The 25,241-nt window shown below is 44.0% G+C and overlaps 2 protein-coding genes and 1 pseudogene across 2 annotated transcripts in view; 1 reads left to right on the top strand and 2 right to left on the bottom strand.

Moving 5' to 3' along the window:
• The window catches only part of LOC133652087 (growth arrest-specific protein 7-like), a 25,666-nt gene extending 5,196 nt beyond the window's left edge, over positions 1-20,470 (bottom strand). Inside the window, exons 1-7 of the mRNA XM_062050462.1 lie at positions 20,314-20,470; positions 19,990-20,177; positions 14,799-14,888; positions 14,578-14,693; positions 11,468-11,542; positions 11,328-11,406; positions 607-738 (exon numbers count right to left, since the gene is read on the bottom strand). Coding sequence (XP_061906446.1) covers positions 607-738; positions 11,328-11,406; positions 11,468-11,542; positions 14,578-14,693; positions 14,799-14,888; positions 19,990-20,112 — 615 coding nt within the window. The 5' untranslated portion in view covers positions 20,113-20,177; positions 20,314-20,470. The remainder of the gene's footprint in view (positions 1-606; positions 739-11,327; positions 11,407-11,467; positions 11,543-14,577; positions 14,694-14,798; positions 14,889-19,989; positions 20,178-20,313) is intronic.
• Positions 1-25,241, bottom strand: part of LOC133652725 (alpha-1,6-mannosylglycoprotein 6-beta-N-acetylglucosaminyltransferase B-like) — a 651,209-nt gene that overhangs the window by 411,268 nt on the left and 214,700 nt on the right. The gene's annotated exons all lie outside the window — the stretch shown is intronic.
• LOC133652088 (myosin-4-like) overlaps positions 19,081-25,241 on the top strand; it is a 25,374-nt pseudogene continuing 19,213 nt past the window's right edge.

Here is a 25,241-nt window from a genome sequence, read left to right as displayed (position 1 = left end):
AAAACAAAAATATTAGACATATTGTCTATTCAGCAATATCATTTTATCATTTCAAAGCGGCTGGAATGACTTAAGGGGCGGATTAAAACAAATCCAATTGATTAATTGCATGTGTAAGATACATTATTAACATATCTTTTGTGTGATTAAAAAAAATTCTTGCAACATGCATTTTCTCGTGCCTGGAGCGCACAATTCAGTGCTAAAAAAGAAAAAAAAATGTTTCCATTGTAGATGCACTGCAGGACTGCGTCTAAAATGCCCATAAAATGTGGTACATTTTGTGCATGTGTTCGATAACACGAATGTGCAGTAAATGAGTGTCTTCATGGTGAGGCCCCATATAGTGGACGCAAAATCCTCATTTAAATAAGGCGGTCTGCACCAGTTATCGATTGTACACACAGTCTTAGTAGATCACACGCAACATGCTCACTAATACTACACACTATTTTATAGTTTGCACACGCTAATAGTACACGCTATTTTATAGTTTGCACACGCTTTTTAGCTCCTAGTGTCTGGGTCTCAGTAGACCAGGCCCCAAGTGTAGTACACAGGTGCACCACTGGAAACACAGCCCCTCCCTCCATGTGGCAAGCGTACTTTGTCCACGCTAGCGTAGCGACTAGCTAGCTGCTTCCTGAGGTCAGCGATGTGATGGTCGTATTTCTTCAGGTCCTTCTTGAAGTGGTCGCTTCGGAACGTCAACAACGGTTTCTCCACCTCAGAGTGAAGCTGCCAAGATGATGAACATATTCATGTATTCATTAACACACGTGTCATGTGTTCATTAACATGCCATATTCATGATTTCATTAATGTAGTAATGTGTTTATTAACTCAGTTATGTATACACTAGCACAGATATGGACTTATTAACATTTTGGTGTGTTTGTCCATTACCTTATTCATGTATCATTAACATATTAATGTGGTGATTTACATATTGAAGTGATCATTAACGAATTAATGTGTGTTCATTAACTAAACCGTGTGTTCATTAGCATACACCTGTGAGCATTAACATATTCATGTGGTCATTACCCTATTAATGAGTTAGTGAACATACTCATGTAGCCATTAACATATCCATGTGGTCTTGGACAAATTCATGTGTTCATTGACACATTAACGTGGCCCGCGCCCTATTTACGATTATAATGTATTAATGTGTTCATTAATAGAGCAATGCGTTCATTAACACAGTAGTGTGTACACTAGCACATGTATGGATTCATTAACATATTGATGTGTTCATTACCCAATTCATGTATTCATGAACATGTTCATTTGGTGATTTGTATATTAATGTAATCATTAACAAATAATGTGTGTTCATTAATTAAACCATGTGTTGATTAACATATTTGGGTATTCATTAAGCTATTTATTTATTCATCAACATATGGGTCATGTGTTCATTAGCATACACAAGCAGATAGTTAAGATATTCATGTAGATATTACCCTATTAACGAGTTAGTGAACATACTCATGTATCCATTGACATATCGATGTGGTATCGATGTGGTCATGAAAAAATTAATGTATTCATTAACACATGCACGGGGCCCTTGCCGTATTTATGTATATTATGTATTAATGTGTTCATTAACAGAGTAATGTGTTCATTAACACAGTAATGTATACACTAGCACATGTATGGATTCATTAACATTTTGATGTGTTCATTACCCTATTCATGTGTTCATGAACATGTTAATTGGGTGATTTGTATATTAATGTGATCAATAATTGTGTGTTCATTAATTAAACCATGTGTTCATAAACATATTTGGGTATTCATTAATATATTCATGTATTCATCAACATATGTGTCATGTGTTCATTAGCATACACAAGCGGTAGTTAACATATTAATGTGGCTATTACCATATTAATGAGTTAGTGAACATACCCATGTATCCATTGACATATCGATGTGGTCATGAACAAATTCATGTATTCATCAACATATGTGTCATGTGTTCACTAGCATGCACAAGCGGTAGTTAACATATTCATGTGGCTTTACCCTATTAAAGGCCTACTGAAACCCACTACTACCGACCACGCAGTCTGATAGTTTATATATCAATGATGAAATCTTAACATTATAACACATGCCAATACGGCCGGGTTAACTTATAAAGTGACATTTTAAATTTGCCGCTAAACTTCCGGTTCGAAACGCCTCTGAGGATGACGTATGCGTGTGACGTAGCCCGGCGAACACGGGTATGCCTTCCACATTGAAGCCGATACGAAAAAGCTCTGTTTTCATTTCATAATTCCACAGTATTCTGGACATCTGTGTTCGTGAATCTGTTTCAATCATGTTCATTGCATTATGGAGAAGGAAGCCGAGCAAGCAAAGAAGAAAGTTGTCGGTGCGAAATGGACGTATTTTTCGAACGTAGTCAGCCACAACAGTACACAGCCGGCGCTTCTTTGTTTACATTCCCGAAAGATGCAGTCAAGATGGAAGAACTCGGATAACAGAGACTCTAACCAGGAGGACTTTTGATTTGGATACACAGACGCCTGTAGAGAACTGGGACAACACAGACTCTTACCAGGATTACTTTGATTTGGATGACAAAGACGCAGACGTGCTACTGTGAGTATGCAGCTTTGGCTTTTTTTTGCGTATGTACGTAACTTTTTTAAAATATATAAGCTTTATGAACCTTGGGTTAGGTGAACTGTCTTTTGGGCTGAGTGATTGTGTGTGTTGATCATGTGTTTGAATTGTATTGGCGTGTTCTATGGAGCTAGGAGCTAGCAGAGGAGCTAGGAGCTAGCATAACACGTACCGTACCGTACGTGCGCGTCACGTACGTAACTTTTTAAAAATATATAAGCTTTATGAACCTTGGGTTAGGTGAACGGTCTTTTGGGCTGAGTGATTGTGTGTGTTGATCAGGTGTTTGAATTGTATTGGCGTGTTCTATGGAGCTAGGAGCTAGCAGAGGAGCTAGGAGCTAGCATAACAAACACGCAGGTGTTATTATGCAGGATTAATTTGTGGCATATTAAATATAAGCCTGGTTGTGTTGTGGCTAATAGAGTATATATATGTCTTGTGTTTATTTACTGTTGTAGTCATTCCCAGCTGAATATCAGGTACCGTGAGTATGCAGCCTTGGCTGCTAAACATTCGATAACTTGACCGTATGTGCGCGTCACGTACGTAACTTTTTAAAAATATATAAGCTTTATGAACCTTGGGTTAGGTAAACGGTCTTTTGGGCTGAGTGATTGTGTGTGTTGATCAGGTGTTTGAATTGTATTGGCGTGTTCTATGGAGCTAGGAGCTAGCAGAGGAGCTAGGAGCTAGCATAACAAACACGCAGGTGTTTTTATGCAGGATTAATTTGTGGCATATTAAATATAAGCCTGGTTGTGTTGTGGCTAATAGAGTATATATATGTCTTGTGTTTATTTACTGTTGTAGTCATTCCCAGCTGAATATCAGGTCACCCCCGGCTCTCACAGCATCTTCCCTATCTGAATAGCTTCAACTCCCCACTAGTCCTTCACTTGCACTTTACTCATCCACAAATCTTTCATCCTCGCTCAAATTAATGGGGAAATTGTCGCTTTCTCGGTCCGAATCTCTCTCACTTCATGCGGCCATCATTGTAAACAATAGGGAACTTTGCGTATATGTTCAACTGACTACGTCACGCTACTTCCGGTAGGTGCAAGCCTTTTTTTTTATCAGATACCAAAAGTTGCAATCTTTATCGTCGTTGTTCTATACTAAATCCTTTCAGCAAAAATATGGCAATATCGCGAAATGATCAAGTATGACACATAGAATAGATCTGCTATCCCCGTTTAAATAAAAAAAAAATCATTTCAGTAGGCCTTTAACGAGTTAGTGAACATACGCATGTATCCATTGACATATTGGTGTGGTCATGAACAAATTCATGTATTCATTAAGACATGCACGTGGCCCTTGCCGTATTTATGAATATAATGTATTAATGTGTTCATTAACAGAGTAATGTGTTCATTAACGCAGTAATATATAGCAGTTTATGAGGTCCCAATCTCGACTGTAGAGAAGTTGGAAAGAGGAGTCACAGGCTACATCAAAAAATGGCTCGGAGTTCCACGATGCCTTACCACCATAGGCCTCTACGGAGATGGCATCCTCAAGCTGCCCCTCACCAGTCTCACAGAGGAGTTCAAGTGTGCAAAAACAAGACTCCAGATGACACTGAATGAATCCAGAGACTTGGTAGTGAGCAACAATGCACCAACCTTGGCGACAGGGCGTAAATGGAGACCAGCCAAAGCAGTGGAAGAAGCAACAGCAGCCCTCAGACATGCTGACATTGTGGGCTATGTCCAGCAAGGAAGAGGAGGCTTTGGGCTAACAGCTACCCGCCCGGCTTGGAGTAAGGCCACAGCACCAGAACGGAGGAAGATGGTGGTGGACGAAGTACACCGCCAGGAGGAGGCTGCAAGATGGGCCAAGGCAGTCTCTTTGTGCAAACAGGGTCAGTGGACGAGATGGGACAGTGTGGAGAGGAGGAAGATCAGCTGGAAGGATATGTGGGCCATGGAAGCTAGGCAGTTGAGCTTTGTCATCAGAGCTACATATGACATCCTTCCAACACCAGTTAACCTTCACCAGTGGTTCGGCGAAGACCCGGTGTGTGCCCTTTGTTCCATGCCAGCCACCCTCAAGCACATTCTCACAGGGTGCAAAACCAGTCTCACCCAAGGACGTTACACCTGGCGTCACAATCAAGTCCTAAAGACCCTTGCGTCCACCCTGGAGGACAAACGAGTAACCATCAACTCCCTACCACCACCAGCAGCCAACCACTAGCAGACCATTACCTTTGTCTGCGAAGGGGCTAAGGTAGTCAGGAGCGGCTCCATACCACCTGAGCGAGGCCAGCTATGCTTAGCCCGCGACTGGAGGATGCTGGTTGATCTTGGCCGGCAGCTCGCGTTTCCTCCGGAGATTGCTGTGACCACCCTGAGCCCGGACGTGGTGCTCTGGTCCCCTTCACAAAAAAAGGTTTTCATCATCGAGCTCACAGTACCCTGGGAGGACTCAGTGGATGAGGCTTATGAGCGAAAACACCAACGCTATGCCGAGCTTGCAGCTGAAGCACAACATCGTGGCTGGAACACTGAGGTCCGTCCAGTGGAGGTGGGCTCCAGAGGCTTTGTGGCGAGATCTACCACCAAATTGCTTGTAGACCTGGGAGTCCGAGGCCAACGCCTTCGTATAGCCATCAAAGCTGCATCGGAGGCAGCCGAAAGAGGCAGCCAGTGGCTGTTCATGAGGAGGAAAGACCCCTGTTGGGCCCCCAAGTAGCAAGCCAGGAGGTATGCGGTCAGCTTAGGCTTGACTCAGGGAAAAGGACGCCCCTGCCATGCATAGTCCCATGAGAAGTCTGCTGTTCAACACCAAGCGACTCATGATTAATTGGGATTGACGCAAGCCCTGGGCCGATCACCCTGTGGCTGGCCACCCCTGGAGAGGGCGTCTAGTGATAAGGCCGAAACGCCCAGTGACCCAGGGGCACACTACTGATGATGCGTCCAAATTGCAAAACACCGATCCACCATTCCACCAGTCATCACCAAACACTCTTAAGTATGTGCCAGCACAAAGGAATTTTACAACTTATCCTGTGTTTTTGTAAACTGAGTAACTGGACACTAAGTCCAGTGACCGCTGAGAAAGATCAGCTGACAAAAGGGGAAAGTCCTTGTGGCAGCATGGAAAGACAGCTGACAGGAGGGAATAGACCCCACTGGGACAGGCATGGGCTAGCTTCCCATGCTTGTAGCTTCCCATGCCTTCGCATGTTGGAAGCACCCGTTATAGCTACGAAAAGACGACAGAAGAAAACACCCCTAGAGTCTGCGAGAGTAGGGGCGGAAGATGACTCATCGGCTGACATCACGGTAACAGACCCTGGACCGGAAACGACTATGAGTAAAAGCATAATACAAGAGAGTGACACTGCAACTGCCACAGCTACAACCACGACGACGGGACACAAACTGCAGATATGTCCCTGTGGTTGGAGGAGCATTACATCACATCATGGGTTGAGAGTTCACCAGGGAAAGAAGAAGTGTTTGAGAGAAGAAAGACAGAGGCCTCACATTGACTACTTTCTACGAAAGGAGTCAAATCAGTCGAATGAAGTACAGCAACTGGACGCAAACCACAGCTTGCAGTACATCAGTACCAATGTCACGGAGGAAGCAAACACAGAGCTGATGACAACGGCGGTAGAACCGACCCAACCTCCTAGACATGCAGTCGAAAGGAGACTAGCAGGGATTAGACTGCATGTGAAGTGGCCCGGTGTCGTGGATAAGAAACTGTGGGAAACAATCAATACTGACCTGGCCCTGGCCCTCGAACAACTACAAGGGACAGTGGGAAAGAAGTTGGAGAGAATGGGGACATTATCTATCAATATGGGTCAGAACGCTTCGGAGTGCAAGTAAGGAAAGGTGGAAAAAACGTCTCAACCGCACCAGTTTCTAGGAGCCAACATGAGATCAGGCGCCTCGTCCTTGAAAGGAGACAACTTAGGAAACAGTGGAGAAAAGCCTCTGGAGTGGAAAGGGAAGGCATAAATGTGCTCCAAGTCGACATTAAAACCCGACTGGCATCCCTCCGCAGAGCAGAGAACCTACGGAAATGTAGAAGGAAGAAAAAACAAACTAGAACACGGTTCTATAAAGATCCCTTCAAGTTCCTCAAAAGTATCTTTGCAAAGGAAAAAAGTGGAGCCCTTAAAACAACAAAGGCAGACCTGGAAGATCACCTGAAAGCAACGCACTCTGACCCAAGGCGCTATGAATGTCTCACCATCCCTTCAGATATCCTGCCTATTGACCCTCCCGAACATCATATGCCTATCGGCCCTCCAACATGGAAAGAGGTGGAAAACACTGTGCGTCAAGCAAGATCTGCATCAGCCCCGGGGCCAAATGGAGTCCCATACAAGGTGTACAAGAACGCACCGGACATCCTGAAGTTTCTCTGGAGGCTCATGAGAACAGCATGGCAAAAGAAGATGATACCCAAAATGTGGCGTAGGGCAGGAGGAGTCCTCATCCCAAAGGAGAAGGATGCAGAGAACATCAGCCAATTCCGTCCGATCTCCCTGCTAAACGTCGAGGGCAAAATCTTCTTCAGTGTCATTGCACAGAGGATGGGCGAGTATCTGCGAAGAAATAAGTACATCGATACATCTGTACAAAAGGCAGGTATATCAGGATTCTCTGGGTGCTCAGAACACTTCAGCATGATCTGGCACCAGATCCAAGTGGCAAAGGCAGAGAGAAAGGATCTCCACGTAGTCTTCCTGGACCTCGCCAACGCCTTTGGTTCGGTGCCCCATGAACTCCTGTGGTCTGCCTTCAAGTTCTTCCACATACCGGACACCATCACAGCCCTAGTTAAATCCTACTTCCAGGACGTGCAGTTCTGCTTCACCACCTCTGACTTTACCACCTCTTGGCAGCGCTTGGAGGTGGGCATCATGGCGGGATGCACTATTTCACCCTTGGCATTCATGATGGCAATGGAGGTTTATCATCCGCGCCTCAAAGTGGGTGGTAGGCGGTCAGCGGGTTGACTCTGGCCAGCGCCTTCCCCCACTCAGAGCTTACATGGACGATATTACAACGTTGACCACCACCGTCCCATGCACCAGGAGGCTTCTCAGAAAACTGGAAGAGAACATCAGTTGGGCCCGTATGAAGATCAAACCATCCAAGTCACGAAGCATCTCAATTGTGAAGGGAGTGCTCTCGGACCTGAAATTCTTCATCGGAGATGACCCAATCCCAACAGTGTCTGAGCAGCCTGTAAAGAGCCTTGGCAGGTGGTATGATGCAAGCCTGAAGGACAAAGACCAGGTGCAACAACTACGTAAGGATATCAGCAGCGGCCTACAGTCCATCGATAACACCCAACTGCCTGGAAAGTTAAAGGCCTGGTGCCTGCACTTCGGACTCCTACCCAGGATACTGTGGCCCCTCGCAGTTTATGAAGTCCCAATCTCAACTGTAGAGAAGTTGGAAAGAGGAGTCACAGGCTACATCAAAAAATGGCTCGGAGTTCCACGATGCCTTACCACCATAGGCCTCTACGGAGATGGCATCCTCAAGCTGCCCCTCACCAGTCTCACAGAGGAGTTCAAGTGTGCAAAAACAAGACTCCAGATGACACTGAATGAATCCAGAGACTTGGTAGTGAGCAACAATGCACCAACCTTGGCGACAGGGCGTAAATGGAGACCAGCCAAAGCAGTGGAAGAAGCAACAGCAGCCCTCAGACATGCTGACATTGTGGGCTATGTCCAGCAAAGGAAGAGGAGGCTTTGGGCTAACAGCTACCCGCCCGGCTTGGAGTAAGGCCACAGCACCAGAACGGAGGAAGATGGTGGTGGACGAAGTACACCGCCAGGAGGAGGCTGCAAGATGGGCCAAGGCAGTCTCTTTGGGCAAACAGGGTCAGTGGACGAGATGGGACAGTGTGGAGAGGAGGAAGATCAGCTGGAAGGATATGTGGGCCATGGAAGCTAGGCAGTTGAGCTTTGTCATCAGAGCTACATATGACATCCTTCCAACACCAGTTAACCTTCACTAGTGGTTCGGCGAAGACCCGGTGTGTGCCCTTTGTTCCATGCCAGCCACCCTCAAGCACATTCTCACAGGGTGCAAAACCAGTCTCACCCAAGGACGTTACACCTGGCGTCACAATCAAGTCCTAAAGACCCTTGCATCCACCCTGGAGGACAAACGAGTAACCATCAACTCCCTACCACCACCAGCAGCCAACCACCAGCAGACCATTACCTTTGTCCGCGAAGGGGCTAAGGTAGTCAGGAGCGGCTCCATACCACCTGAGCGAGGCCAGCTATGCTTAGCCCGCGACTGGAGGATGCTGGTTGATCTTGGCCGGCAGCTAGCGTTTCCTCCGGAGATTGCTGTGACCACCCTGAGACCGGACGTGGTGCTCTGGTCCCCTTCACAAAAAAAGGTTTTCATCATCGAGCTCACAGTACCCTGGGAGGACTCAGTGGATGAGGCTTATGAGCGAAAACACCAACGATATGCCGAGCTTGCAGCTGAAGCACAACATCGTGGCTGGAACACTGAGGTCCGTCCAGTGGAGGTGGGCTGCAGAGGCTTTGTGGCGAGATCTACCACCAAACTGCTTATTACCTGGGAGTCCGAGGCCAACGCCTGCGTATAGCCATCAAAGCTGCATCGGAGGCAGCCGAAAGAGGCAGCCAGTGGCTGTTCATGAGGAGGAAAGACCCCTGTTGGGCCCCCAAGTAGCAAGCCAGGAGGTATGCGGTCAGCTTAGGCTTGACTCAGGGAAAAGGACGCCCCTGCCATGCATAGTCCCATGAGAAGTCTGCTGTTCAACACCAAGCGACTCATGATTAATTGGGATTGACGCAAGCCCTGGGCCGATCACCCCGTGGCTGGCCACCCCTGGAGAGGGCGTCTAGTGATAAGGCCGAAACGCCCAGTGACCCAGGGGCACACTACTGATGATGCGTCCAAATTGCAAAACACCCATCCACCATTCCACCAGTCATCACCAAACACTCTTAAGTATGTGCCAGCACAAAGGAATTTTAGAACTTATCCTGTGTTTTTGTAAACTACACCAGCACATATATTGATTCCTTAACATATCGATGTGTTCATTACCCTATTCATGTGTTCATGAACATGTTCATTTGGTGATTTGTATATTAATGGGATCAATAATGTGTGTTCATTAATTAAACCATGTGGTCATTAACATATTTGGGTATTCATTAATATATTCATGTATTCATCAACATATGGGTTATGTGTTCATTAGCATACGCAAGCGGTAGTTAACATATTCATGTGGTTATTACCCTATTAATGAGTTAGTGAACATACCCATGCACCCATTGACATATCAACGTGGTCATCAACAAATTCATGTATTCATCAACATATGTGTCATGTGTTCAATAGCATACACAAGCGGTAGTTAACATAGTCATGTGACTATTACCCTATTAACGAGTTAGTGAACATACTCATGTATCCATTGACATATCGATGTGGTCATGAACAAATTCATGTATTCATTAAGACATTCACATGGCACTTGCCGTATTTATGAATATAATGTATTAATGTGTTCATTAACAGAGTAATGTGTTCATTAACGCAGTAATATATACACCAGCACATATATTGATTCATTAACATATTGATGTGTTCATTACCCTATTCATGTGTTCATGAACATGTTCATTTGCTGATTTGTATATTAATGTGATCAATAATATGTGTTCATTAATCAAACCATGTGTTCATTAACATATTTGGGTATGCATTAATATATTCATGTATTCATCAACATATGTGTAATGTGTTAGTTAGCATACACACGCGGCGGTTGACATATTCATGTGGCTATTACCCCATTAATGAGTAAGTGAACATACCCATGTTATCCATTGACATATCAAAGTGGTCATGAACAAATTCATGTATTCATCAACATATGTGTTATGTGTTCATTAGCATACACAAGCGGTAGTTAACATATTCATGTGGCTATTACCCTATTAACAAGTTAGTGAACATACCCATGCATACATTGACCTATCGATGTGGTCATGAACAAATTCATGTATTCATTAACACGTGCACATGGTCCTTGCCCTATTCATTACTTAATTAATGTGTTCATGAACTAAGTTGTGTATACACTAACAGGTGTGTATTCCATAACATACTGATGACCCTATTCATGTGTTAGTGAACATACAGTATGTATCCATAAACATATATATGTGGTCATGAACAAATTCATGTATTCATTAGCACATTCAAGTGGCTCTTGTCTTATTAATGATTTCATTAATGTACTAATGTGTTCATTAACTAAGTTGTGTATACGCTAACACGCGTATGTATTTATTAACATATTGATGTGGTCATTATCCAATTCATGTGTTCATGAACATATTCACGTGGTGATTTGCATATTAATGTGGTCATTAACAGATTAACGTGTGTTCATTAACTAAACCATACATTGTCATGCTTTCATTACCATATCCATGTGTTCGCTAACATATTCATGTGGTGATGAACGTGTTCATGTGGTCATTAATATACCCATATACTCGTTATCAAATGTAAGTATCTATTGGCCCATTAATGTGTTAATGGCCACATGAATGTGTCCATTGACATATATTCATATGTTCACAAACACATTCATGTGTTCATCAGGCGACGGTGGCCGACGGTCACCTTGTTGGAGAACTTGAGATGAACTTCGGCTTCGTCGTGAAGACTTTTCTTCAGCTGAGTCCACGCCTCTCCCAAAGTGCTGAGGAGAAGAAGGAGCATGTTGTGGACTGCCACACCTGACAACAGTACAGACGACTCACCCTTCTTCCTGCACCGCCAGTGTGCTGAGGGACAGTTTGGACAAGTTCTTGGCGTACTCTTCCTCCATCTTTATTCTGGAACACAACATGCCGTGTTTTATGTCTGCAACATTTTTCAACACGAGGAAAAGGAAGGAAGATGTTTGGGTATTCTGTTCACGATGAAAGGCGAACATTTGCTACTAGGGGTGTCCCGATGCGATACCGGTCCGATATTGGTAGTGACAACGGTCTGATATCAGTTTTAACAGCCAGTTATAATGTCCTCCAATAAGCACACACTTTCTTCTATTTTACTAAAGTCATTTACCAAAGGTAAACATGTTAGGCTATAGGCTACTGGGAGCTAGCAGCTACACAACAGCTAAGCACACAATAGCACACAAGCTAAACATATGTAGCAATAACAATTGAACAATACTGCAGTGTAAAACAGCACTTTTGTCAATATAAACAAGTATCAAATAATCATAGTTGCATATTAATTACATATATATGTATTTTAAATATATGCATACATACAAAAGCCAAAACCAGTGAAGTTGGCACGTTGTGTAAATGGTAAATAAAAACAGAATACAATGGTTTGCACATCCTTTTCAACTTATATTCAATTGAATAGACTGCAAAGACAAGATATTTAATGTTCGAACCGAGAAACATACTTTTTTTTTGTTGCAAATAATCATAGACTTAGAATTTAATGGCAGCAACACATTGCAAAAAAGTTTGCACAGGGGCATTTTTACCACTGTGTTACATGGCCTTTCCTTTTAACAACACTCAGTAAACATTTGGGAACTGAGGAGACCAATTTTTATAGATTTTCAGGTGGAATTATTTCCCATTCTTGCTTGATGTACAGCTTAAAGGCCTACTAAAATGATTTTTTAAAATTTAAACGGGAATAGCAGATCCATTCTATGTGTCATACTTGATCATTTCGCGATATTGCCATATTTTTGCTGAAAGGATTTAGTAGAGAAAATCGACGATAAAGTTCGCAACTTTTGCTCGCTGATAAAAAAAAAAGCCTTGCCTGTACCGGAAGTAGCGTGACGTCACAGGAGCTAGTATTCCTCACAATTCCCCATTGTTTACAATGGAGCGAGAGAGATTCGGACCGAGAAAGTGACGATTACCCCATTAATTTGAGCGAGGATGAAGGATTCGTAGATGAGGAACGTTACAGTGAAGGACTTGAGAGACAGTGATGGACGTATCTTTTTTCGCTCTGACCGTAACTTAGGTACAACCTGGCTCATTGGATTCCACACTTTCCTTTTTCTATTGTGGATCACGGATTTGTATTTTAAACCACCTCGGATACTATATCCTCTTGAAAATGAGAGTCGAGAACGCGAAATGGACATTCAGTGCCTTTTATCTCCACGACAATACATCGGCGAAATGTTTTAGCTACGAGCTAACGTGATAGCATCGTGCTTTAACTGCATATAGAAACAAAAAAAATAAACCCCTGACTGGAAGGATAGATAGAAAATCAACAATACTATTAAACCGTGGACATGTAAATACACGGTTAATGCTTTCCAGGCTGGCGAAGGTTAACAATGCTGTGCTAACGACGCCATTGAAGCTAACTTAGCAACTTAGCAACCGGACCGCACAGAGCTATGCTAAAAACATTAGCTCTCCACCTACGCCAGCCAGCCCTCATCTGCTCATCAACACCCGTGCTCACCTGCGTTCCAGCGATCAGCAGAAGGACGAAGGACTTCACCCGATGCGTTTGGCGGCCCGGAGACGAAGGAAGTCAAGGTGAGGTCGGCGGCTAGCGCGTCTGCTCTCCAACAAAGTCCTCCTGGTTGTGTTGCTGTAGTCCACTGCTAATACACCGATCCCACCTACAACTGTCTTCTTTGCAGCCTTCATTGTTCATTAAACAAATTGCAAAAGATGTCCAGAATACTGTGGAATTATGAAATGAAAACAGAGCTTTTTGTATAGGATTCTACGGGGTACCATAACTTCCGTTACTCTGACTTCATCATGCACATACGTCATCATACCGTGACGTTTCAGCCGGATATTTCCCGGGAAATTTTAAATGTCACTTTATAAGTTAACCCGGCCGTATTGGCATGTGTTGCAATGTTAAGATTTCATCATTGATATATAAACTATCAGACTGCGTGGTCGGTAGTAGTGGGTTTCAGTAGGCCTTTAAGTTGTTCAACAGTCTTGCTAAAATAAGCAGGGGCGGCCATGGTAACGTTGTTTGGATGGCAAAATATGTTGCTCCAAAAACCTGTGTGTACCTTTCAGCATTAATGGTGCCTTCACAGTCGTGTAAGTTACCCATGCCTTGGGCACTAAACACCCCCATACCATCACAGATGCTGGTTTTTGAACTTTGCCCCTAGAAAAATTCGGATGGTTATTTTCCTCTTTGGTCCGGAGGACACGACGTCCACAGTTTCCAAAAACAATTGGAAATGTGGACTCGTCAGACCACAGAACACTTTTACACTTTGCATCATAAATAAATGATAAATGGGTTATACTTGTATAGCGCTTTTCTACCTTCAAGGTACTCAAAGCGCTTTGACAGTATTTCCACATTCACCCATTCACCCACACATTCACACACTGATGGAGGGAGCTGCCATGCAAGGCGCTACCAGCACCCATCAGGAGCAAGGGTGAAGTGTCTTGCACAACGGACGTGACTAGGATGGTAGAAGGTGGGGATTGAACCCCAGTAACCAGCAACCCTCCGATTGCTGGCACGGCCACTCTACCAACTTCGCCACGCCGTCAGTCCATCTTAGATGAACTTTTGACCCAGCAGATTTGGTCACATTTTCAGTAGACCCATGATAAATTCATAAAAGAACCAAACTTCATGAAGGTTTTTTGTGACAAATAAGTATGTGCTCCAATCACTGTATCACAAACAAATAAGAGTAGTAGAAAGTATTGGAAACTCAAGACAGCCATGACATTATGTTCTTTACAAGTGTATGTAAACTTTTGATCGTGAGTATATATATATATATATATATATATATATATATATATATATATATATATATATATATACATATGTATGTATACATATATATGTATATAGAATGTGTTTTTACCGCTCATGGATGAACTCCGCCATCTCCTTCTGCATCTGTTTGCCCTTCAGCTGTTTCTGCAGGAGAACCTCGAAGCCCGCCACAGACGTGGCCCCCTGGGGGTCCTTTTTGTCCGTCTGGAAAACAGGAAGTGACCTACGCATGTGACCTCTCTTATGTGACTGACATAAGACAGACGGTGACAAGAGGACATGTTAGACAAGATGGCGAGTCGCTCTCACCCAGAAGTAATCGCAGTAGCTCCATTCGTTAGGCTTGAGCAGCTGCTGCTCGGGTCCTTCTCCGGGAAGCGGGAACGTCACGCCGTTGATCTGCGGCCAGCGGAGAGAGACAAGAAGTGGGAGGAGACGATAATATAAAATATTTATGTAATTATTGGAGTATCGACTATGTACGGCTCTTGTCCTTGGTATCGTTAAAGTCAATGTCTGTGTAGACCCACCCTTTTGTTTAGAATTAGGAGTGCTAGCTGTTAGCGGTTAGCTATTTTATCCTCCTCCGGTGTGAAGTGAAGCATGTTTAGCTTGTCCTGCAGGGATGATACTTGTAGGAAACATACTTTATTTGTCGCCATGGAGCCGAGGTGATTTAGAAGTAGCTACCACACTGCCGACTGCGGATGGACGTTAGCCGCTGGCTTGCTAGCCATGTTTAAAACACCTCTTCCTGAGCGGCGCTTCAGTGTGAAAAGCTTCACCTTTATTTGTTTTGAAGCCAAAATATGTCCATTCTCCCTCCTATGTCTCCACAGTTTGTCTGCTTGTAAGTACACCGTGCGTGTGCGTTGCCTAACATGCGCCTCTTGCTCGTTTTACCAGCAATGTCACGACCTGGCGACGACGCGCCACCATGTCCAGGATTTTTTTTAAAGTACCGGCATTTTTCAGATGCAGTATAGTACCGATTTTTTATTAATTATTATACAACCCTAACACACGCACACGTACACATGCACACACGCACCCAATTTTGGTGAACATTAAATTCAATAAAGTGTTAAAAACAAGTCATCAATTAATTTTTGTTTTACTTTCAACACTGAAATATCAATACATCAACTTTAGATCTATTTTTTCTTCATAATTACTTTTATATTTGATTCCTTTTTCTGTCAAAAACACAAAATATGCAACAATTTCCCTCCCCAAAAACGTTCAAACTGGAATATTTGATATGAAGTAATTGGAACCTAAATAGGTCAATAATTCATAATAATTGTGGTACATTATTATTTTTTGAGCAATGACAGTTTAAAAAAAAAAATCAGGCTTAATATACAAAAGGCACGCGTTTATAAATGTGCTAAACATAAGTCATATATCAATATTATATATATGGTCATGCCAGATTATAGTTATTATTGTAATTAAAATATACAATAACATGCAAGCAAATTACAAAAATAAAAGTATACTATAGCATGTAATCAAATTAAGAACAGTCATTAAATGCCCTCCCATTGACACATCTTACATCTTGGTGTGCTATACTGCCCCCTGGTGGAGGCTTGTGTGTCTCTAGTTGTCACAGGAGATGTGACCTGGACAAAGGGAGACTGCACTTTTTTATAGGGGAATTTTGCCTATCGTTCACAATCATTATGAGAGACGAGAAGATAAAAGGTTTTTTGGGTTGTTTTTGTTTTTTGCATTCTAACATATAAAAATGGTCTCGCTATTGGTGGTTAGCAATGCAGCTAATGGGAGCAATCGATTCTACCTCTAAATCACTTTAAAAATGCGTTCAAAAACCATCAACAATACTTAATTTGCATTCCCTAACCTGTATAATAACCAAGCGGGGGACATTATTATTCCACTTTTTAATGGTGCACACCAATGATCTACAATGTAATGTTCTTACATAGAGCGTACATATGGCAGTTGTGCTTTTATTGTGGTATTCCCTGTGTCCACCTGCCTTTCGTGTTTTGTCTGGTGGTGGCAAGTAGTCTAATTATTAATTCCTGGAAAACGTTCTTTGTGGTGTTGAGTTCTTTATTCTGTTTCACTACCTCCTTGTTTGCTTGCTGCTAGCTTCCACGCTAAAGGCGTCGTCACGCTACAACGTCCCTAAGGGGACTTTCAATTCCCTGCAAAAACTTGAGAAAGAGCAAGCGAAAGTCTCATTGACTAGCTACTTAGCTTTGAGGCTGTCACGGCTAGTTACACTAGGTCGTGCCTTTATGTTGGATTTTGTTAGTGTTCTCCGGTGTTTTGTGTTAGTTCCTGTCCTGTGCTTTTAGTTTGGCGGCTCTTCCGGTTTTGTTGGGTGTTTTCACCTGGCTGCTTCACTTCTGTCCCGGAGCATTTCCCCTCACCTGTTTCCTGTTGGCAATCAAGACTATTTAAGTTGATCCTTTTCCCTACCTTCGTTGTCGGGACATTGATGATTTATTATCTGTTCTACTTTGTGGACGCCGTCTGCTCCACATTTCATAGTAGGTGTTTTTTGCTGCGTTCCTGTAATGGTGGCGAGGACGAGGAGGCATGATGATGCGGATTGTTCTTCCGACGATGACAGCAGGAACTCCGGAGACAACGTGCAGGTAGGAGATGATTTTTTTTCATAAATCATACACGAAAACAAAACGAACAAAACAAGCGAACACAAGGAGAGCGTGCCAAACACACAGGGAATGCCTATAGCTAGTGGAATAGCTCACAAGGAAACACTAAGACGGGACTTAGCGTAAGATGCACACAGGGAACTAGAAAACATCGAACGTAAGAGTTGCATAAAGCAAACAAAAGCACCAGCACGAGTGAGGCGAAAAGGCAGGACTAAATAGCTCTCTGATTAGTGCCCAGGAACAGGTGAGCGTCCCGAACACTAATCAGAGGCAGGTGAAAACAATCTGCAGTCATGGCAACTAAAACACAAACCTAGGGGTGCTCAAAACAGGAACTGAGGGAGTCAAAAATTAAACATGATCCGGGCAGCGGATCATGACACATCTTGGTTTTCGTCTTCGGGTTCTAGTTTAACGAACTCCTCCTGGGGACTTTGACTGAATGAGTCACGGTAAAAATTACAGCTACTACACATATCAGCAAAAATTAATCGTGAACACATTTGACCCACACGGTAAAATGTGGGCTTTGCTGCGACGGTTTTCGGACATTTTTCGGCGAAAAAAAGGGGTCGTACATTAACGAACTCCTCTTAGGGACTTTGGCCAATTGAGTCGGGGTTAGAATTACAGATACTAAACATTGAGGTGATGATGTATTGCAAACAAATTTTGCCTACACCATAAAATGTGGGCGTGGCATTCCAATTCGCCACAAAACACGAAACGTTGATAACTCGGCTCCACAAATTAAGAGCTTGCCTTTTTGAAACCCTAACTGTTACGGTACAGGGGGAAGAAGGAGACGGCACAGGACGTTGTTTACCTCTTTTTATTATAAACAAGGGAAATGAGACGTGCAACTAATCCAAATATGTGTGTTGTGCGACTATGTGTAGTGATTAACTAAGTGTTACGAGAAGTGTTGAGTGAGGTGCGGAAGTCAATGGAGGGCAAATCATACACAAAAACAAAACGAACAGAACAAGCGAACACAAGGAGAGCGCGCCGAACACACAGGGAATGCCTATAGCTAGTGGGATAGCTCACAAGGAAACACTAAGACGAGACCTAGCGTAAGACGCACACAGGGAACTAGAAAACATTGAACGTAAGAGTTGCATAAAGCAAACAAAGGCACCAGGACGAGTGAGGCAAAAAGGCAGGACTAAATAGCTCTCTGATTAGTGCCTAGGAACAGGTGAGCGTCCTGAACACTAATCAGAGGCAGGTGACACTAATAAATAACTATGGCAACCAAGGAGACACAAAACCGGGATGCTGAAACAGAACTTAAACAACAAGTGAATCAAAACGTAAATAAACTATGATCCGGGCAACGGATCATAACAGTTCCAGCATTTGGTTTTGTGTCTTTCATAGTCTGGCCGCTTGGAGCACTTCCCTTTTGCTCTTGCTTTTTTTCTTTTGCTTCTTTAATGAATAAATACCCCTTTTTACTTCCCGCTGCTACCTCGTTTATCTGCATCCTTAAAATCATATAATACGACGCCTCGCTTGACAGTGGCTGGTAGGCTTGTTGTTGCAGCTGGAACTAATCACTTTAGTTTTCCACCTGGCTCCCGAAACGTTGCAGAAGTCACCTGCTTCACGTTTGTATTCTAAAATGGCGCTAACACAGAGGGAAAGACAGGAAATGAAAGCAACGGCAAAAAGCTTTGTTTTTATGGCCGGAGATAAACGCAGTTTTATCTTTCTGGTAAATGTTCGACCAAAAGCTAGGCTGGTGTGATGCTCATGTTGTGCCGTGAGGACAGAGGAGCTTCACACAACGCGACGGTGTGATGTTTAACGTTGTTTCAGCCTAATGAGCACCGGACACCTCCATCCTCCATCCCATAATGTCCCTGTGGACCACGAGCACATGACTAAGCCGCTTACATAATCGCACACACACACACACACATGGAGACTCACTCGGCTTGTGCACAACATAAGTGGAAGACTCAGTCGGCGCTAGCGTGTTCATTTTCCGCCTGACAGGTCAAATTGACGGGCAGCGGTTGCCGTGACAACTTTCAACAGCTGAGGTAAGGAAGGATGCCACTGTTGCTAGGCAACATTACACCTGCCTTCCTGACGCCAGAAAACAATCTGTTGCCTCCTTCTCGTGTCTTCATCATCCCCGGGATTGTGTAACCACCCACACACACACACACACACACACACACACACACACAGATACTACTACGACTACTACTACGACCCTCACCCAAGCAACAAGTAACCACCTCACCTTCACGTCCCACTGTGAAGGTGAGAACAAGGTTACGACTCCATCTTATACCTCAGGGTCATGCGTGCGTTTCCATGACAACAGTGTGTGTGTGAGCGCAGGTGGGGGAGGGGGGGTAGTGTAACGTGAGTCGCGACATGGTGCACAAAAACACCTGACGTCATTGACAAATGTGTGTGTGTTGTTTGAAGCTTGTTGTGTTTGTATGATGAAGCTCGGCTTCTGCGTTTGTCGCCATGGAAACTGGACTTGCTGCATCTTTTCTGCGAACGACGGCTGCGGGTCACAAACCCTGCATCCCCCGCCCTCCCGTACACGCACACGCGCACACACACACACACACACAACGCAACAAAACACATATTATTGTGTCGGAGGCGTCATGTGACACTGAAGAAAAGTCATCAAACGTCAGGAAGAAACACAGCAGAAGGCAGCAATCCGCGCGCACACACACACACACACACACACACACACACACACACACATAAAAATCCCACCCCCAACATGAGGAGCTCAAAAACGACAACAGCATCTCCACAACGGAGGCAGAAGATAAGGAAGAAGAACAAGAAGTACTCACCGTGGTCTTGGTCTCCTTCACCTCGTTGACACGCCTCCTGGCGGGCGACACGGGGCCGGGCGGCTGGGGGGCGAGACAGGAGGGGTCGTCAAAACTCTCCTCGGTGTCAAAACTGCCCTCCATGCTGCTCCTGCCTGCTTCTCCTCTGCCTCAGCCCACGCTGCCTCGCTCGCTCGTGCCAGGCTGGGCTGGGGGGGGGGGGGAGCAGAGAGGAGGGGTGTAAAGGGGTGGTGGGGGGTTGGGGGTCCTTGGCGGTGTGTATGTAAGCGAGAGATGGGGGGGGTTGTCTAGGTGCCTGTGGCAGCGTGACGAAGTGTTGCTGACCTGTCAGGAGGAAGGCGGCAGGGGGATGGATGCTGGTAATGTGTGGTGGAGAGGGGAGGTTTGAGGGGGGCAGGCAGGTTCCTCCCACAGACCCAAAGATGTCCAAGTGACAGGATCAGTGGCGAGCCGGGGTCACGACGACACAAAACACGCGCGACGGCGGGAAGAGAAAAGACGCGGGAGGAGGAGGAGCACACACACACACACACACACACACACACACACACACACACACACACACACACACACACACACACACACACACCCTCAGACAGTGTGGGGAATGGAAAATGGATGCAAGACGCGCATTAAACGCCTAATTGTAACGTTTGGTGGGGGGGGGGATAAAAAAGGGGAGAAGCGATCACAAGATGCAGCTTCACTCGCGAGCCAAAACAAAAACACACAATCATGCCTTACATCGGCATTACCTCAGCATCACCTCAGCATCAGCATCCTCATCACCTCAACATCAGCCTCCCTTCAACATCATCATTACCTCAGCATCAGCATCACCTCAGCATCAGCATCATTTCAACATCATCATTACCTCTGCATCAGCATCACCTCAACATCACCTCAGCATCAGCATCAGCATCACTTCAGCTTCATCATCACCTCAACATCACTTCAACATCAGCATCCCCTTAACATCATCATCACCTCAACATCACTTCAGCGGCATCATTACATTAACAGCATCCCTTCATCAGCATCATTTCAACATCATCATTACCTCGGCATCAGCATCACCTCAACATCACCTCAGCATCAGCATCAGCATCACTTCAGCTTCATCATCACCTCAACATCACTTCAACATCAGCATCCCCTTAACATCATCATCACCTCAACATCACTTCAGCGGCATCATTACATTAACAGCATCCCTTCATCAGCATCATTTCAACATCATCATTACCTCGGCATCAGCATCACCTCAACATCACCTCAGCATCAGCCTCATCATCACTTCAGCTTCATCATCACCTCAACATCACTTCAACATCAGCATCCCCTTAACATCATCATCACCTCAGCATCACTTTAGCATCATCATAATCATCTCAGCAACACTCCAGCATCATCATTACATAAACATCATCTCAGCATCAGCATCACTTGAACATCAGCATCCCCTAAACATCATCCTTACCTCAGCATCACAGCAGCATCCTCATCACTTCAGCATCAGCATCACCTCAGCATCGGCATCACCTCAAAATCACCAGAGCATCACTTCAACATCATCATTACCTCAACACCACCTCATCATCACGTCAGCATCATCATTACGTCAACATCATCTCAGCATCAGAATCACTTCAACATCAGCGTCCCCTCAGCATCAGCATCACCTCAAAATCACTTCAACATCAGCATCACTTTAACATCAACATCACTTCAACATCAGCATCCCCTTAACATCATCATTACCTCAGCATCACTTCAGCATCATTATCACCTCAAAATCACCTCAGCATCACTTCAGCATCATTATCACTTCAAAATCATTTAAGCATCACTTCAACATCAGCATCCCCTTAACACCATCATCACCTCAGCATCACTTCAGCATCATCACCTCAGCATCACTTCAGCATCATCATCACCTCAGCATCACTTCAGCATCAGCATCACTTTAACATCAATATCACTACAACATCAGCATCCCTAACCATCACGTCAACGTCACTTCAACATCACTTTAACATCACCGCTCGTCAACATAAAGATGACCTCAGCATCATCACTACCTCAATATTGGGACGGCAATTTGAGGGTTCCAGGTTCGATTCCAGCTACCGCCATCCTAGTAGGCGCACTTTGGCAGCGACACTTCCGTCAGTTCACCCCAGGGTAGCTGTGGCTACCAATGTAGCTTACCACCACCACCGTGTGAATGTGGAGTGAATAAATGATGAAGCGTTGTTTAAGTGTTTAGTGTCTAGAAAATAATATAACCCATTATTATTAATATTATCAGCATCAACTTTGACATCAGCATCATAACAGCCGCAATGCAGACTTCCTGTGTTGCTGGGGGCCAAAGCTCGGTTCTCCATGCAGGCCAACATGTTGACCTCATCTCACTCGCTGGGAGACGTTGGCCCAGGTTAGCGGGCACCGACAGTGCGGCCCTGCTGTCTGTGGGCGGAGCCGCAATGTTTAGTTTGGCAAGTGAAGGAGGACCTTAGCTGGCTCGGTTCAAGTAGACACGCCTGCCAGGTTTTAGTGAATCTGATGTACAGATTTGCTTTACAGAAGAGAAGCGTGGGATACTTCTCTTTTGCCTTATTTGTATCAGACTTTATTAAATGGATTTATATTAATGTTTGGCGCAGCTGGACCGGAGCAGGAGGGGATAGAAAGAAGAAAAAAAAATGAAGGGGGGAAATTGCGGGGACAAGAGGGGGATAAGACAGAGTGTCAACAACAACATCAGCATATATGACATGTAGAAATATGATACGAAAAATTATAGCAAAGAAGTAAACATTAATAACACAGAAATGATTGCACTACAAATGGAGCAATACAAATACCAATAGAAGCAGCACTATTGATAATGAATAATAACAATAATTATCTCTATTACCAACAATACAAAGAGAAGCGGACTGTACCTACTGAACCTTGTAGATTGTTATAGTAAAATAGGTTAAGCTTTGTCAGTGTGCCGTGCTCTACCCAGTTTCCCCTAGGGCAGGGGTGTCCAAACTTTTTCCACTGAGGGCCGCACACGGAAAAATTAAAGCCTGCGGGGGCCATTTTGATAGTTTTCATTTTCAAATCATAACAAAATATATGGATTTTAATTTTTTTTTACCTTTAGGGCTCCCGGGGACCATAAAGGGTCTAAGTCAGGGGTCTCAAACATGCGGCCCGCGGGCCAATTGCGGCCCGCAAGACGTTATTGTGCGGCCCCCGCCTTAATATGACAGTTTAATGTTAGTGCGGCCCGCGAGTTTTGAATGAATGGCGCTTAACAGCGCTGTGTGCGGAGCTGATGGAATCTACCAATCACAGTGTGGTATAAGACTCGAGACAATTTTGAGGGCGTGCCATGATGGCACTGCCTTTAGTATCCTCTATAAACCGTCAAGAGGACCTTTTTCTCCATACTAACAGCGTGCTTGCTCAGACACATGTTGTATGAGGCTTCTGCAGACACATGCAAGTTATTGCATACATTCTTGAGGAACAGCCACACATGTCACACTGAGGGTGGTCATATTTTATTTTATTTATTTTTTAACACTGTTATAAATATGCGCCACACTGTGAACCCACACCAAACAAGAATGACAAACACATTTCGGGAGAACATCCGCACCTAAACACAACATAAACACAACAGAACAAATACCCAGAACCCTTTGCAGCCCTAACTTTTCCGGGCTACAAAAACACACCTCAACCTCCCCCCCATCTACCGAATTCGGAGGTCTCAAGGTTGGCAAGTAGGCATTGACGTCACTTGCGTGATGCAAGCAGAGAAACATTTTGCCGCTTTTCCACGACACCCGCACACGCTCTTCTTCCCTCCCTCCCTGCCTCCCTCGCTCACCCGCCTGCTCGCTCCCGCCCCCGCTGTAAACAGTCCGGGCGGGGAAGATGAGCGCTTTGATTGAGACTTTTATTAGTAGTAGTAGGTTGCACAATGAAGTACATATTCCGTACAATTGACCACTAAATGGTAACACCCAAATAAGTTTTTCAACTTGTTTAAGTCGGGGTCCACTTTTGGTTTGGTTTGATTGATTCATGATACAGATATATACTATCAGATATTCCAAAGCACTCCGCCGAAGGAGCGAGCGACAATACAAAAGTGTGGTGCACTGGACCCCAGCGCTGGGCGAATCAGACGTGTAACACGTTAGTGGTGATGTTAGCCCGTTCAGGGCTAATTGTGCTACCGTAACTGTAAACTCCACGGCGAGCCGCCCCGCCCAGCCCCCTCCCCCCTCCCCCTCCCGTTGGCTCCAGACAGAGACGATTTTTGATGCAATATTTCTTTGTTGAGCACAAGGGGCACCCCGACGTGTCTTATTTCATTTCATTTTTATTTATCTCCTTCATTGATGTGCATCTTTGATCGATAGACAATTATACCTCAATTATTCAATTATACATTTACACACCAATGCCTGAGAAGGAGCAGGATGAAGAAAAATCTGATATTTTTCTGCCCCGTTCAACATAATACGTAGTCTTACTTAATGATATCATATAAACCAACAATTACATTCAAATATAACGAAAACAAACAAAAAAACACAAGATGTGCAAAACTTCATGATGTACAAACCGAACAAAAGAAGTAATATACACCTCAAGGGATGATACAAAACAAATACAAAACCAGGCAAAAAATAAGTAAAATAATAAATATAAAGCAAAATGTAAACACTTATGGCTGTCCATATGATTTTATTGTTCTGTCTTTATATATTTTTTCATTTGGAATATATTTTTACAATCTTCTATCTCATTGTAAAGAGAATTCCATAGTTTAACCCCCACCACATTTGTTTTAAAGTTGTCCTTGAATACTGATGTTGGAAATGACCTTTTCTTCTATGTTCTGTATTCTCAGAAGTGATGACAAACATTTTTTGTAAATTTGCTGGTAATGTTTTACTTTTAGCCTTAAACATGACACATAATGTCTGTAACTTTACTAGCTCCTGTAATTTCAATAAACCGGAATTAATAAAAAATATGTTAGTGTGTCCTAAGTAATCTACTTTATGAATAATCCTTATAGCTCTTTTCTGTAGTTGATACAGAGAAAGTTGCAGTGCACAAGCAATACAATTTGAAACGTCATTATACAACTAGACATGCTGAGGAGTATGCAAAATACCAGGGAGATGAGAGAGTGAACCGGGTTGCAAATTTTAAAACCAGTCTACTGAGGC

This window comes from Entelurus aequoreus, linkage group LG06 (assembly GCF_033978785.1).
Source record: "Entelurus aequoreus isolate RoL-2023_Sb linkage group LG06, RoL_Eaeq_v1.1, whole genome shotgun sequence".
Taxonomy (NCBI): domain Eukaryota; kingdom Metazoa; phylum Chordata; class Actinopteri; order Syngnathiformes; family Syngnathidae; genus Entelurus; species Entelurus aequoreus.
The sequence above is the reverse complement of the archived record's forward strand: the minus strand, read 5'-3'. Positions and strand labels throughout refer to the sequence as shown.